Source organism: Paroedura picta, chromosome 6, assembly GCF_049243985.1.
Source record: "Paroedura picta isolate Pp20150507F chromosome 6, Ppicta_v3.0, whole genome shotgun sequence".
Classification (NCBI taxonomy): domain Eukaryota; kingdom Metazoa; phylum Chordata; class Lepidosauria; order Squamata; family Gekkonidae; genus Paroedura; species Paroedura picta.
The window spans coordinates 79,476,181-79,492,964 of record NC_135374.1 but is presented as its reverse complement, the minus strand read 5'-3'; the positions used below and the strand labels follow the sequence as shown (position 1 = coordinate 79,492,964).

Here is a 16,784-nt window from a genome sequence, read left to right as displayed (position 1 = left end):
CACTCAAAGAGTTGTTGTCAATGGTGTTTCATCAGACTGGAGGGAGGTGAGTAGCGGGGTACCTCAGGGCTCAGGGCTCGGTCCGGTACTTTTTAACATATTTATTAATGATGGAGTGACTACTCATCAAGTTTGCAGATGACACCAAATTGGGAGGACTGGCAAATACTCCGGAAGATAGAGACAGAGTTCAACGAGATCTAAACACAATGGAAAAATAGGCAAATGAGAACAAATTGCAATTTAATAAAGATGTGTAAAATTCTGCATCTGGGTCAGAAAAATGAAAAGCATGCCTACTGGATGGGGGATACGCTTCTAAATAAAACTGTTTGTGAACGAGACTTGTGGATTGTAAGCTAAACATGAGCAGGCAGTGTTGTGCAGCGGTAAAAAAGGCAAATGCCATTTTGGGCTGTATCAACAGGGGCATCACATCAAAATCACAAGATGTCATAGTCCCATTGTATACGGCACTGGTCAGACCACACCTGGAGTACTGTGTGCAGTTCTGGAGGCCTCACTTCAAGAAGGATGTAGATAAAATTGAAGGGGTACAGAGGAGAGCGACGAAGATGATCTGGGGCCAATGGGCCAAGGGACCAAGCCCTATGAAGATAGGTTGAGGGACTTGGGAATGTTCAGCCTGGAGAAAAGGAGATTGAGAGGGGACATGATAGCCCTCTTTAAGTATTTGAAAGGTTGTCACTTGGAGGAGGGCAGGATGCTGTTTCCGTTGGCTCCAGAGGAGAGGATGCGCAGTAATGGGTTTAAACTACAAGTACACCGATACAGACTAGATATCAGGGGGAAAAAATCACAGACAGAGTGGAATAGGCTGCCTAAGGAGGTGGTGAGCTCTCCCTCACTGGCAAAAGTTAGATACACACTTTTCTTGGATGCTTTGGGCTGATCCTGCATTGAGTGGGGGGTTGGACTAGATGGCCTGTATGGCCCCTTCCAACTCTATGATTCTATGTTGGGACCCTGATTCTTTGATAAAGCAATTGGTGGTACCTAAGATACAAACGGCTGAGCCCCCCCCCCCCCAGGTACACAGGGTGCCTTTAAACGAGAACCATCTGGCAGGTTGGAGGCTTTGCAGGCAGCTTACAAGGATGTGGGTGCTCTCCTGTGAGGAAGCTTAAATCAGAATGCTGCTTTCTGAAATCAGCCACTGTCAACGTGAATGAATCAGTGCGGAAAGATATGGGCTTCTTACAATAAATCCGAATTCTACCTTTTGAAAACAAACTAAAGCTCCATTTTGTGCCTCATTTCCTTCAGTTCTGGACCTGGGAGCCACTTTCTACGGCCGCTTTGTCTTCTTGCCTAGCCTTTCTTCGCGGCAGAGCCTCGCCCAGCCAGCCAGCCAGCCAGCCCTCCCGCTGGAACGGGAAAAGCGGGGCTGGCTTCAGACGGCTCTGGGAGCACCCGGGGAAGCGAAGAGGCGGAGCGGGAGGCGGAGGGTGTAGGGATCCCTGGCCGAAGGAAGGAAGGAAAGGAAGGAAGGAAGATGGCGGGGCAGGCGCCGCCTGGATGGAGCTGAGGGAGCCGACGGGGCCGCTGCGAGGCTGAGCTGCCGAGGGAGGGCGAGAGGCAGGCAGGCAGGCAGGCAGGCAGGAAGGAAGGGCGGGAATTTCACGGTGGCGGCCTGTGGCGTTGCGGTCTCTTCCTCGGCCGGAGGCGGGGTGGGCTGTGCGCGGAACAGCAGCCGGCAGCGGCTGCAGCTGGGCTGGTCCCGGGGCCCGGCCAGGGGTGGAGGCGGGAAAGCGAGAGGATGATGCGCCCGGCGCGGCGGCGCTCCTGCAGCCGTGGCCGCCCCAGATCCGCTCCACGAGCCTCGGCCGCTCGCTAGTCAGGGCTGGAGGCGGCGCAGGACTGCCAGGGCCCCGCGGCCGAAGAAGGGCTGCTGGAGGGAGAGCGCTTGCCGCCCAGGCTGCGGCCCGGGAGTGGCGGCGGCGGCGGCGGCGGCGGCGTGGCCATGCCGTGGCTGAGCGGAGGGCGCAGGAGGCGGCGGCAGCAGCAGCAGCAGCAGCAACAGCAGCAGCAGCAGCAGCAGCAACAGGCGGCCGTGATGGGACAAGGGACGGGGCAGTCGCCGGTCGTGTCGGGAGGCGGCGGCGGGCCGCGGGGCCGGGAGAGCTCGGAACTGCCTCTGCCCGCGGGCTGGGAGGAGGCGAGAGACTACGACGGCCGCGTCTTCTACATCGATCACAATACGCGGCAGACTTCGTGGATCGACCCGCGGGACAGGTCAGGAAGCGCAGGCCCGCGCCTCGAGCCCTTTAGGCGGCTGCGGGGAAAGGGGGACAGAAACTTGCTTTGCGGCTGGGCTGCCCCCTCTCTTCCCCTTTCCTTTGCCTCACTGGCCCGGCCCGGCCCGGCGGCAGGAAGCCTGTAGGCTTAGCATTTGGGAGCCAGAGAAGCCTTGGGCCCCGGAAAAGAGCATCCCTGGTGTGGCATCTGACAAGCTGTCTCGGCGTGCTTGACGGGCCCTTCCCAGGGTTCTCCTTCGCCTCCTGCAAAACACAGGGAGGCTTGGCCTAGCAGTTACCTTGAAGGGGCATTCCCCAGAGGCAGTTTCAAGAGCCCCTTCTTGTGCCACAATCCTTGCAGAGTCCACAGAGTCAGTGAGTCTGTAATATCGCCCTCCAAATCTTGTTCCTTGTGAACAAAGTTAATCCGGGTGGTTGTTGTCCTTTCCCTCATTGTTCGCTCTGGACACGCGCCTGAGAGATTCTCAAGCCACAGCTGACTTCGGGAAGTTCTAAGGTTCTCTTTAAAAATTGATAATTCCCTCTGAAGGTCAGATCTCTCTTATACAGTCATGATCTCTGACCCTTCTTTTATGCCTCTCAAAATTTTGACATTTGGAGGGGGCAGAGGAATCAGTCTCTGATCTTTGGTAACTAATGGGCCTTTGTTATCAGCACCTCAATGTCTTTGTGCTGAGTCTCTGCAGGAAATAGAATGTGTGTGTGTGGGGGGGAGAGGTTCAACACAATGGTTTTGATTTCATTTTACTGGTTTTGTTATAAGCCATTCTGCTTCTCTTAATATGTTATGTTTTAGGGATATTAGGGATATGTACTAAATATACATAGAATCATTTGCATTAACTTGTATTCTCATGCTAATTATTTCTTTTAAGTTACCGGTGGTATCCGAACTACTCCTCTGTCCTTTCATGCACAAGTATTTTTGAGTGCCTGTTGCTGGTGTCTTATTTTGTAATAATAACAAGGTAGATAAATGCTTTGTGTGCATGTCATGCTATATTGATGCTGTTTTGTAAGAGTCAAACTTTGCACAGAATTCTTTAAAAGAATTTGAGGCTGTGGTCATATGCATAGTTATTTTAAATAGGCCTCATTGAAATTGATGGAATTAACTTCTCAGCAAGTATGAATGGAATTGGATCGTTAAGTAGGTATGTTTAAATCCAGGCACTATCCATAGTAATGTCCAATGGGACCATAAAACATGCTCCCACAGATGTCAATGTATACTGAATTAGGTTTTCAAAAATATACTTGACAGTTGTGAATGACTAAAACTGTAGTAAAGCCATGTTGTAAAATGCTATTGAAATTACTTGAAGAAACACCAAGAGTGGAATGCTATGATAGATGGGATAATGCAGTCTTTTTAAAAAGACATTCTTTGATGCTAATCGTGTAAATTCTCTTGCTCAGATGTTGTTCACAGGCATGACTGGGAAATGGTGCTAAGTGATATGTGAATTTATTCAGGAATTTTATTATATTTTGTGTAAACATCTTATCTCCTGTTTGTAATTATTGTATAGGATAACAGTAAGAGAACAAGCAGTGTCTGCTCTGTTTAGGATTGTAGCTGCTGTCAGGAAGATTTCCCATAGGGAATGTGGTTTAGGAATGAGGCTATGGTTTCTGTGCAGTGTAATAGACCAAGTTTCCATTTTTTGGTATGAACCCTGCTGAGATGAACATAAACGAGTTTGCCTAGCAATGACAGGAATAAAGAAATGTTAACAAAAATAGATTGGGATAAGAACAATTGCTGTGTGTTTGAGATTAATTTGAAGAAATGGGTGCAGTGACAAATCACTTGTACATCCTGTGGTTCACAGGGCTTGTACTAACATCTTAAAGTAGTATGGCAAATGGGGTATGTTTTCCTTGATGTGCTGTTGATTCTTGCTATCTTATTATAAATATTGTCCCAAAGATTAGGCATATAGGTTTGCATCAGCTTTTCAGGGTTTATAGCTGCTGGTATTCTTGTAGGGTGCTACAAAGGTGAGTTGTTCTCAGTTCCACATTGCCAAGTACTGTGTGTTGTGCAGTTTGTGCTGCAGTACACAAAAGTTGCTGTTGGAATGTTGTGTACTGACAAAGGAGCAATTGAGCTTCATCCTGCACATTCTTTTTTAACAGTGACTGATAGGATTTGGAACTTTTGATGGACAGTGAGGTTGCTTTTCATAGGCTGGTAATCTGCACTGCTTCCAAATGGGACTAGTTGTGTGCTCTAAAAATATGGTGACAAGCGCATAGATAAATATTAACTAGGGCCAACTCCAATGAGATTACAACTGTTTTCCTTATCTGATAGTCCATTGTTTCATGCAAGTGATAATTTTGTAAGTGTGCATCCGGTCACAAGCCTTTTGTCTAAGAAAATGATTGAGAACACTTGCCAGTACTTTACATGCCCATGAAACAAGAAATATCTGTATGTGTTTTCTATGGCTGACTTGTGCTTTCATAACTTGGAAGCTTGAATTTCAGCCAGAACTACCTTACCAAAAATATGTATGGAATGTTAAGTAAGACCTAGAAATGTTTAAGTTGTGTCTTTGTTTAAAAGTGCAGTTAAAAGTGTGTGCTGTTTCTACTCTTTAAAAAGAAGAGAGAAGGGAGTTTTGGGCAACTTTCAATAATTTTACATTAAAAAATTATTTTGTTATAAGCTGTACAAATTAGTTCCTTGGGCATTGCTTTGAATGACCAATTCTCTCTTTTCAATACCCATTCAGAATTTAAAGTCCCCATAGCCATGTAGCATTCTTTGAGAAATACTTGCTGGCTCTTTAATTCTGAAATATGATTTATGCTACAAGGTATTTTAAATGTGCTTCTGTTACAGCCCTTATGTACAAGACAACCCCAGAACATAGCTATGGGATGTGTGCACTTCATGGATTTCTTTTTTGAATAATAGTATTAGGGTGATGTGCATTCTATACCAATGAAAGCTGCATTTGGATATGTGTCACAAAATTTGAGTCCAGTAGCACATTTAAGATTTTTAAAAAGTTAAATTCTGGTTATAAGCTTTTGTGTGCTTGCACTTCTTCAGATACACAGAAACAGACTTCCTTAAGCTTTACATATGGTGTGTGTGTGTGGGGGGGATGTTAGTTGACAGGATTGGCTAGTTAGAGTCAAGATGCATAAGTAACTGGGTGATAATTATAGGTAAGGTTGGATTAAAGCAGTTGGCAATTGTGTAATTTACCCCATTTCGTCTCAGGGGCAAAGTGAAGAAGTTATATATGCATTTGAAGGATCCTACCTCACCTACTGGAAATCTTCCTCAGTCTTATTCTGAACAGGAGATGCTACTGGATGTTGCCCATATATTTTCAAGCTACTTTAGGTGTGATGGGAGAAAATCTAGACATTTCTAAGGATTGTTAATTAAATAGCCATTACTGATTTTTCTTATTTATTAGCACTGTCATAGGATCACAGAATGCATTGAATTGGAGTCCATACCCGGATGCTTATTGTTTGAAGTACTTTAAATATTTATTTTGGCATTGTCTGGTTGAAGAAACGTTGTTCAAGTTTCCAAATCAAGTCTACAATACTACAAGGCCACTAATCTTTGCTGGCCATGTGCGATAACAACCTGTATGTAAGGGAAATCCATTCAACTAAGGTTTCCATGCCTGATCACTGTTTGCAAGATGGCTGTTTGCAGGATGGTTTTAAGATATTGAATGCTTCTTCATGATAGCAGGATGATTAGTGTGGCTCTTAGTTAGGAACACTAATGCAGGAGGATGGGCATTTATTAATTAATTATACTGTAGCTTTTGTTAATAGGATAAAAATTACCCATCTAGTAGTTTGTAGAGCAAGACACTACTTTTTAATATTATAGGGTTTAAGAAAAAGTTACTGTATAGTTCTGTGAGGTGCACTGTTAACATGTATTCAGAAGGCAGGAAAGGATTAAATGGATATACAATGAATTCATCATAACTTTGAAATCAGCAATTAATCCACCCTAGTATGCTTAAACTATCAGTTGATGCAAAAGTATTAAAATTTCATTTAAAAGATCAACTTCATAAATGTCATATTTAAAATAGTATTCAGTTGGGCCTGTTAATTTATTTAACTTGTTTTTGGCAAGGTAAGACTGCAAATACTGGCATAGGATGTTTAGCACACATTGAAAAATTGAGTGTTGGATGAAAATTTGGATGAAATTTTTCAATAAAAATTGCCTTTGGTTTCAATAAAACCTCTACTTTGCTTACAAACTTGAGTGATGTTAGTTGATTGTCAGTTTCATAGATAAATTGAGATGGCTGCTTAATTTTTGGCCAAATATAGCAGTAACCTTCTGTGACCTCAGAACATTTCAGGGTTTTTTTTTCTTATACCAGTGGCCTCTCAGATCTTTAAGTCATTACTAGATACCCAAAATCATCAAATGCCACTCCTACCCACCAAAAGATTTGCCATTATAAAAACAAATCCCAGGCAAGGCAACTTTATAGAGATGCATGTGATGCACACATCTCAGAAATACATTCAGTGGGGTCCTCATGCCTAATTACCACTATCAAACTATCTTAGGTTTGAATCATATTCCCTGTGTACTGCTTTTTTAGCAGGAAGGGGAAGAAATTCAGGATGCAGTATAAGACAGATTTTTTTCTTGGGTTGTCAGAAAAATTGCACATGGACGGCTGCCGTCTTGACTGTACCTCAGAAATTCTTTAATATTTTATGAGATTTGTCAATTATCCTTCCCATTAAAATGTGAAAATTAATAATTATTTTCACTGAAAAGAACAAAGGAAGATACTCTACCAGAAATAACTGCAGTTTTATATTTAGATTTGTCTTACATAAGGGAACACTCCCCCCCCCCACTTGCTCCAGTGTAATTGGGACCTAGGCAGTTGTGCTGGTCCATAGCAAAATCTTTTATCAAGATCAGTGAAAATAAGACCACAGTTTTCCAGAACCCTTCACTGCACTATGTGTTAAAAGGGTAGGTTAGGTGTGTTAGCGGGGGGGGGGGATCTTAAGGCAACTTTGTCTGCATCCTGTGTAGGTTGCTTAGCTGTTTTCAGTGGGCACAGGATATTGCTGGTGGATTTCAGGTTGCATCTTTGGCATGGTGGGAAGAAGAAAAAACAAATGGCTATCTTTGACACAAATACATTAATTGAATTACCGTATATACTAACATATACTAGGCCTGGAGGCTGATTGTCCATGGGGTGGCAATGGGTCGGACACGACTTCGCAACTAACAACAGCATATACTCACATATAAGCCGAGGGTGGGAAATGCTCCATCATCACAGGCTCTCCCATCCAGCATTGCCATTCCTTTTGCCATTGAAGACAAAAGGAAAAAAAAGATCAGAGTCCCTCAGTCAAACCGTTGATGTCCTACAAGCTGCCAGAGCAAGCTCAGCTTGCAGTACACTTTTGCAAAAGGCAATGCAACGATTGGCTGGCTGGAGCAGGCTTTTGTTTCAATTACTGTATATACTCGCATATAAGCCGAGGAGGGCTTTTTCAATGTGAAAAAAGATGCTGAAAAACTAGGCTTATATACATTATTGTTTTTTCTTACTAATAGAGCAGACACCTGCTGTGCATATACTTAGCCTTGAATAGGTGATTGCCATCCTTTTGCCTCTCCCTTCTGAGAAACGCCAGATTTATAATTTTCAGGCTACATGAATAAGGTTACCAGCATAATGTTCAAAGTGTCAGTTCCCCCCCTTTCATCATCATTTTATTGCATCAGTTCATTGCATCTGTAGTGGATGGTTGGAACACCATGGTATGAGCTAGAAAGATACTAATATCCATTGGAAATAGGGTGATAATGGTAAGGTGTGAAAATATGCTATTTAATTAACATAGATATGTTTTAGATAGATTAGTTTTTTTTAAAAAAAAAACCCTCTGTTCTCTAGGTGCTGCTATTATAGCTCCAGATATTTTGGAATGGAAATGAATTTATGGTTGTCTATAGCAGAATACTTCTGAAGTTCCTTTCCATGATTCAGGCACAAAACAGGTTAGGGAACTTCTTGTGAAAGTTGTAATTAATTTAAAGGGTTTTGCCTGTCGCTTAACTTGGATACCCTGCAGTAGCATGGAGAAGCTTGTAACAGGTGTGCACCTGTTATTTCTTCCAAGATTTAATTATTTTTATCTTGAAGTTTTTAGTATAGGTCTAAAGGAGTGTATAGTTGGATTATTTTTAAATGTCATTTTCTATGAACTAAAATAGTGCTGCTTGCATTTAATGATCTAATTATCTTATCTGTGGCTTGTCCTTGGCATACTCAGTTTTTTGAATTATTCTTAGACGTTTATTTGTTCTACTGTGCAATACAGAATGTATTTTAATCTTTATAGCTGAGGTTTTTGATAAAGGAATTGTGCTGAAACACAGGGTAAAACTTCAGAGTACTGCTGGCCAGCAAATTCCCATATGAGCAGAAAGAGCTGAACAAAATCAGTCAGCACTGCCAACACAGCTGAGCTTGCTAGTCATCAGGAAGAGCGCTTTTAAGTACACCTGGGTTTAAAAGGACAATCAACAAAAGTAGGAAGCTCTGTTTTTTAAATAAAAACATGTGGCTTGTAATACTATACATTCCACGTAAATTGCCTTTATCTTGGAGTAGCATGAAATTAATGAACAAATTCTAAAGCCTTACAACAATTTGAGACTGAGCAAAACTTTGCAGTGCAATCGTATACATATAACCAAGTTTGAGTCCGGTGGCACATTTAATTCTGGGTATTAAAAAGCTTATATCCTGAATTAAACGTGGTTGTTCTTAAAGGTGTCAGTGGACTCAAATTTTGTTCTGTTTCTTCAGACCAAAATGACAACCCATCTGAATCCTATACATAGTGACTTTAGCACAAATGAATTTAGACTGAAGTCTAAGTCTATGCCTAGGATTCCACTGCAAGTTACATAACAGAGGTTTGGATCATACCTTAGATTTCCTGGGCATGACTACTGACCCCCCCCCCCCCCCCGGAGAATTTCTGGGGCTTCTTCAGGATCAGCATTCCAGGGTGTGTTTTGGGCTGCTCCATCGTGAAGGAATTGGCATATATTCCCTCTTCTTTGCACCCATGGAAATCTAACTGAGATTCAAGTCAATGTTTGATACCGTGTTTAAGAGCTACAGTGTACCAGAAATGTAACCTTTCTTCTCAGTGAAAAAAATCTGTTGTTCTGGATTTATCCTTTGCCACTGATCTATTTGGAAAATGTTCTTTTCCAACTTGGTGTAATGGTTAGGAGTGCGGACTTCTAATCTGGTGAGCTGGGTTTGACTCCGTACTTCTCCACACGCAATCAGCTGGGTGACCTTGGGCTTGCCATTGCACTGATAAAGCTGTTCTGACCAAGCAGTAGTATCAGGGCTCTCTCAGCCTCACCTATCTCACAGGGTGTCTGTTGTGGGGAAAGGAAAGGGAAGGCAAATGTCAGCCACTTTGAGACTCCTTCGGGTAGAGAAAAGCGGCATATAAGAACTGACTCTTCTTCTTTTCCTTGACATAAAGAATGTAAAATACAGAAAAAATGAGAGAAAAATCTAATAGTTTTTTCTTTTGCAAAATTTAAGCGCATATTACTCTGTTTTTGTTGGATTGGAAGACTTTGTTAAAAACTGATATACATAAAGCTTGGTGGGTAGGTTGTGTCCTCAGCTTTTGGCTTTACCGCTCTCCAACCTTATGCATGTAGGACTTTTCGTAGACCAGAATACCCACTCCTACATTTCTGTCCCACTCCATGATATAAATGGGGACAGGGGGTTATGTAGCCATTTTTGAGAAGTGAATCAGTTCCCTTTCAAGATTATGCTAGTGGAGGAGAGGACAGGCCTCTGTCTGAGTTTATATGAACACATTTAGATCACTTTTTTTTTTAAGTTCATAATTTGACTTAAACATTTATATCACATGCTGCAGTTTTTGGTAACATTTTCCATAACCTCCATAGGAAGCTGTTCATATACCAATTTTATATTCAGCATACCAAGAGATAAGTACAACTTTGCTTAGTAACACATCAAGGAGTTTTGAAATTTGCATAATTATTTCTTACGGGTTTTGTTCTGCAGGTTTTTCAAAGGATTTAGAAAACCTAAAGCATTATGGATTATGTTTATGTAAAGGCAGCTTAATGCTGTTTTATGATGAAACTTGAAGCATGAAAATATGGTTTTAAATTTGAAAATAAATTATGGCTCTGTTCCCATGGAAAATATGTGCCCTGCCCATGGAAACACATTTTCTTTGCTTTTCCATGAATAGAAACCTTCAAAGTGCAGGATTGTGAATTTGTAGGCTATGGATTTGGTTGTGAGTAGGTGCAAATGTATATTTAAAGGAAGACGTGATCTTTTTTTTTTAAAGCTTTGTGACATCTTTTAGTTAAGGTAGGAATACGACCTCCCCCTCATGATCAAGGTCACCACTATTCAGCTTTTGTAACTAACTAACAAATGGAAGCATTTGTTTTGTAAAGAAACTTACTCTGTAAACAGATTTTTGTGTGGCATTGTACTGTTCACAATTGAAACACAGCCCATGTTGATCTTCAAAAACTTGTTGGCTAGTAAGTTGAAAAGAATAGGTTTTTGTTGGGGGAGGGAGGGGGGAGCCTAAACCAACATTTTATCTAAGAATTTCTATTAGGTTTTATTGAACAAGGTTTTTAGCTTTTTTTTTGGGGGGGGGGGTGGAGACAAAAATTACTCCTGAACAACAAACTGGATAGAGCTACAACAAACTGTAGCTTTAATGTTAAAGCAAAGTTTTTGGATATAAGAAACTCCAAGAAGGCATTTATGAGGTGTGGAATGAATGGTATGCTTGCACTAGCTCCTTGAGGCAGAATATTTCCAGTGTGCCAGGCAGGGTCCTATACATGCTGTTTCCCTTTCCAGATCATAATATTTTTTCTTCTGTAAGTCCAAAAAGAGCCTTTGCACACTGGATAAGGTACTTTTGCTGGAATAATTAGATACTCACTTGGTTGCTATGGGCAGTTTGATCGTAGTCTCTCTAATTGGTAGGGTACAATCCAAGACTTGTGCAGCATCAGCAGAAGTTATATCCTGCTGCAGACAAGTGGAGCAATGTTGTTAATTTATTATGCACATGTTTCCCAAAATTAGCCCTTCCCTACCTTTCAGAAATGAACTTTGGGGGGAGAATATAAAATCAGGGGGGAATTAATGTATATGCAATATTGGCTTTCTTATCAAATCTAAACATACTTGTTTAAGAACAGAAAATGGGTAAGTCAAAGCATAGTAAATGAAAATGCCATTGTTTGTTATATTTATGTATTTATAAGAATAAATACCTTTGTTTTGTTCAAACCCAGTTGCAGATATGTACACGACCAGAAGGAGACCTGTTATACCCTATGTTACCTAAACAAGAGCATGGTAGTTTTTGCAGTTTTTTTTATTTGAAAAGTCAAGTAAAATAAAAGTTGAAAACACTGTAACGTTTGATAAGTCCAGGTGGATAGCCATGTAAATCTGTAGTGGCAAAAAACACAACTGTCATATGGCACCTTGTAGCCCATATATAAAATGTGTTAAACATTTATTGGGTGATATGACCATATCTGGTCATGTTGACCCCCTCCCAAAATGGTCAGTGATGGGTCTGAAGGGGGAGGGAAGGGACCCCAGGTGGGCATGAACATAGCTTTGCTTCCAAACCACATTCTCCCTTTTTGGCCTGGCTTCAACCTGGTGGAATGAGCTCCCAGGAGAGCCAAGGGCCCTGTCAGAGCTCACACAGTTCTGTATGGCCTGTAAAATGGAGCTCTTCCATGAGACATTTTGTTTAGGCTGTATGGTAGAACATTGACCAGGTCCCTTCTCTGAGCACCCCACCCTGAGATCTGAGGTGGCAGATGTACTCCAGTGCTTTACAGGAGAGGGGAATGGGTAAGGGTAGGATGAGTAGGGCCGTTTTCTTGTGTTTTAACTGTTTGGCTTGAACTGCCTTGACCCAGCTGGTCAGGAGTGGCGTGTTTTAAATTCAATAAACTAAAGTCTGCTCATGTACTCATTTTACAGAGTTAACTATATTGAGTTACCTCAATAGGTTAAATAAAATATTTTGTTATTTCTGTATTTCAAAATGTCTAGAATGCTGTTTAAGTGGTCTCTTGATCCTTCCCTCAGGTTCGTGGACTGAGCCAACAGTCAAAATATCATACTGTGACAGGGTGGGGCAGTCAAAGTTCTTCAACAAAGAAGAGAACACATTACTAGGGCAACTCAGGAAGGGAAAATGGAGGGAAAATCTTGCCTCTGAGGGTGAGAACTAAATAGAGTTGTAATACCTAGCAGAATTAATATTGGGCATATAGCTAAGGAACACATTTCATAATGAACTTGTTCAGCAATTGAGAACACAGGAAAATAATTCCCACACTTAATACTGTTGTTAAGGAGCAAACCAGTAAAAACTTGAAAAATGATAAAGAAATAAAAACACATGTGGGGATGATATAGTTTCTCCAAATATTTTCAGTTGATGTGACTAGAGCTTTGGTGGTGTATTTCCTAGAAATTCTGAAAATTTCCACCAAATTTCAACACTATGCACAGGCAGAGTACTATTTGCCAGCGTGGTCCACAGCCTGCCAATTGTAAATAAGTGAATAATATGGTCAAAGGGAGCTATAATAGCCTCCCTTCCACCCAAACAGCTGGCATTAATTGGGACCATGCCTGGTAATACACTTTTCACAAGATGAAGGTAAACACACATATGTCAATCACCTTACATGTTTCTGTACAGTAAGCAGAAAGTATGTGAAAGAAAGAACTTATACAATAAATAACACACACTGAATTTAGCAATAGCTTTACACAAGTGACTTTCTTTATGGTATTTATAACATAATTTATACCTCATTGCAAAAATTAGCCATAAAATCATAACTTTATTTTCAGACTAGCAGATAAGCCCGTTGTATGCCAAATACAACGGACTCTACCCCCCACTGCAGCAGCTTGCAGGTGGCCACAGGACATTGGGGGAGGGGAAGAAGCGAGCATTCTCTGCTCCATCTCTGGCCCTCTGGAGAGGGCCGTGTGGTGTCACGGAGGCAGGTATGGGGCTTTGGGATGGGGGAGGTGGCTGCCATTCTCCCCACTGTTCCAACAACGCTGGAGAGCCTTGCGGAGTGTTGCGAAGGCAGCCACCTGGCTTTAGAAGCGGGGAGGGCCGGCCATTTTCCCCTCTGTTCTGGCGACACTTCAGAACTCCGTGGAGTGCTGTGGAGGTAGGTGTGGGGCTTTGGGAGCGGGGGGAGGTGGTGGCCATTCCCCCCTCCATCCCTGTTATGCTGAAGAGACCCACCGAGTGCTGCAGAGGCAGCCGCAGGGCTTTGGGAGGGGGAGAGGCGGTGGCCATTCCCCCCTCCATTCCTATGATGCTTCAGAGCACTGCAGAGCACTGCAGAGGCAGCCGCAGGGCTTTGGGGGGGAGAGCACTGCAGAGGCAGCCGCAGGGCTTTGCAGGGGAAGGCAGTGGCTATTCCCCCCTCCGTCACTGTGCAGAGTCCCACAAAGCACTGGGCAGGCTGGTGGGCATCATCGTCTGTTCTTCTGTGTTTGTGGCATGTTTGAGTTGAGGAACAAGCAGCTGGCAAGGGAAGGCGTGAGCTGTAGGGGCTGGGCCCTATTCCAGCTCAGGCACCCAGGACACGCTCCACTCCCTGACTGGTTTCACAAATATTAAGAAGAACCATGGATAAGGATTAATACAAAGAACATTTTTCTTATCTCCCATTCTGTTTAGTATCTATGAAGCCACTAGGACAGGCTGTCAGGAAGTATGGGCTGTAATGTCACCAATATGTGAATGACAGCTAGCTCTGCCTTTTCCCCCCACCTAGTTCCTTAGAGGCTATTGATGCTAGAACTGGTTCTGGGAGACAGTACTAGGCTTGCTGAGGGTTAACATGCTTAAAATTTATCCTGGCAAGTCCAAGGTTTTGTGGGTTAATAGAAAGGCATACTGGAGATTTCTCCTTTCTGGTATTCTTCTTGAAAGCTGCGTTTGCATCTTGGGAGTACTGTTTAACACACCTTAGATTGGTGACTGTTGTAGCTTGGAGTGCTTGAGTCCAACGTCACTTGGTGTATCAGGTTTTTTCATTCCTGGTTCAGTCAGATCTCTAGCCACAGTGATCTATGCTAAGTAACACGTAGACTCGACTGTTGCAATGTGCTCTATTTGGGGCTACCATCGAAGAGTGCTCGAAAGCTGCTGGTAATGCAGAATGCTGCAGCTAGACTGCTTACTGGAGTAAGCTACTGGGAGCATGTGACCCTAATACAACAATTCTACTGGCTGTTGATTCACTCCTGAGCCAATTGACTATATTATTTTTGCCCATCTTGGAGCAGGACATGGTTACTCTTACATTCCATGAATTAAGATAATAAGGAGAGGTTCTCCTGATTGTCCCAGCAATTGAAGAAGGTCATCTAGTGGAGGCAGGAGAGAGGAAGGGCCTTTTCAGTGGCAGCCCACAATTATGGGACAGCCTCCTCCAGGGAGAAGTGCCAGATCCCCTAACTTTTGATCTGTAGGAGGCAGTTGTACACCATTTTATTTATGACTGCATTTGCCTAATGTAGTTTTTATTTGTGGGCTGTCCTGAGGTTTTAAATGATCTTTTAAATAATCATATATGATATACATTTTTTTGGACATTATATGCATTTTATGTTTCCTGTAAACCATCTTGAGTTCTGCTAGGTAAAAAGGTGGCTAATAAATGTTTTAAATATAAATAAAATAAAATATTTCTGGAAAAGACTATTAACCACTGTGTGAGTCATATATAGTGGCTGGAACGGATTATATTTAAGTGGTTAGATTAGGCATTTTCAGCTAACTGTGTGTTTGGACATGATACAATATAAAACTACTTCCTTTATGAAGCTTGCTGTACTGTGAAGTTCAGCGGAAAATACCTACAAAATATTTCAAGGATGAATATTTCTATGGTAGTCCTGATTGAAGGATATTCTCGGTGCTGATCTTTTTAAAAAATAAATGCAAACATAGGAAGTTGACATGCCAAATAAACACTTCTAGAGCTTGGGAACTACAAGGGAAATAATCGGAGGAAACGGAAGTGTGTATTTTTAACTTGGTGATGGTGAAGAGAGTGGAAGTGGTAAATGGGGAGAAAGTGGAATCTTACCTAATACAAAATTCTAAACAATGACTTAAATCTTTAAACTTCGGAAATTCCATGGCTGGTAAAGTGACCACTTGTTCTTCACAGTTTGACTTTTGGCAATAATTTCTTTAGGATTGATTATTAAAGAAATAATTATGATGTAATATTTCCAGGAATATAGCTTGGTTGCTAACAGAATACTTAATGATTACGATGATTGCAAAGTAGAAGTAATAATGGGCTAGAAGTTGTGAGTCACTAACTGCAAATAAGCTACCATAGGTGACAAAGCCACAAATGATTATGGTCTACTATAATTAAGCAATCAGTATTGGAGGATAGCTTGGAAAGGGGTGTTATTACATGATTCCCCCCCCCCATAGTTTTTACTAAATAAGTTGCAAATACGTAAATATAGTTTCATATGACAACAAAATATGTATGTTACAATGTTTTGCAACCATTTTCATATAAAAACCCCATGAACAGTAGATGGTTTTTACATAGCTTTTTCTGACGCACATGAGATTACACTCTGAGTACAGAACTTAATGATAACGAAGAGTGGTGACTTTAGGGACATAACATAGGAATTGGCCTCCAAAAAGGATAAAATTTACACATATTGGTTGGAGCCATAATTTACAGATCCCACTCAACCATTCAGCTACACATTCTAGAGAGTTCTATATAGGTATATTTCTATATAGAGTGTATTATCATAATCTTGACCACTGAGGAAGACCCGGAAGGGTCGAAACGTGTTTGGTCCTTGGTTCTATGTGCTGTTAGTTCGGTATAGTTTTTAAGAAGTTTTTATTCTGTTTTTAATTGTGCACTATAATAAATAATTAACAAGTTTTACATTATTTTTATTCTTCAGCTCAACTTTTGAGTTCCTACCTGTTAAGGTTGGGTTTTGTTCCTTTTTTGGTTTAGCACAGTTTTACATAGTATAAAACAATATAACCAGCAATTTTTATCGGTCAATAAGCTATTTCATGCAAGTGATGAAATGGACCTAATAGCATCTAGAAACAGTAGGTTCCTCACTGTAGTCTTATGTAGTCCAGCATTATGAATAAGACTATACAATTTACTACCTCACTGCCAATGAATATAAGGTGTTCACACACTGACAACACTTTCATCCTGTTTATCAATGCTTCTCTGTCTGGTCCTTGTAGGCAGTTTTTGCTCCACTGAGTTAAGTAGATGAGTGATTACTTCTATAGCTGTCATACCTCATGTTTTCTCCTTTCTTCAGC

General features: G+C 41.7%; 1 protein-coding gene across 4 annotated transcripts in view; it reads left to right on the top strand.

Moving 5' to 3' along the window:
- Positions 1–1,402: 1,402 nt before the first annotated feature.
- Positions 1,403–16,784, top strand: part of WWC3 (WWC family member 3) — an 81,233-nt gene continuing 65,851 nt past the window's right edge. The window contains exon 1 of one of the 4 annotated variants that reach the window (XM_077343260.1): positions 1,403–2,256. In XM_077343260.1, coding sequence (XP_077199375.1) covers positions 1,985–2,256 — 272 coding nt within the window. In that variant the 5' untranslated portion in view covers positions 1,403–1,984. The remainder of the gene's footprint in view (positions 2,257–16,784) is intronic. The other 3 variants (XM_077343262.1, XM_077343259.1, XM_077343263.1) reach the window with 3 other exon arrangements.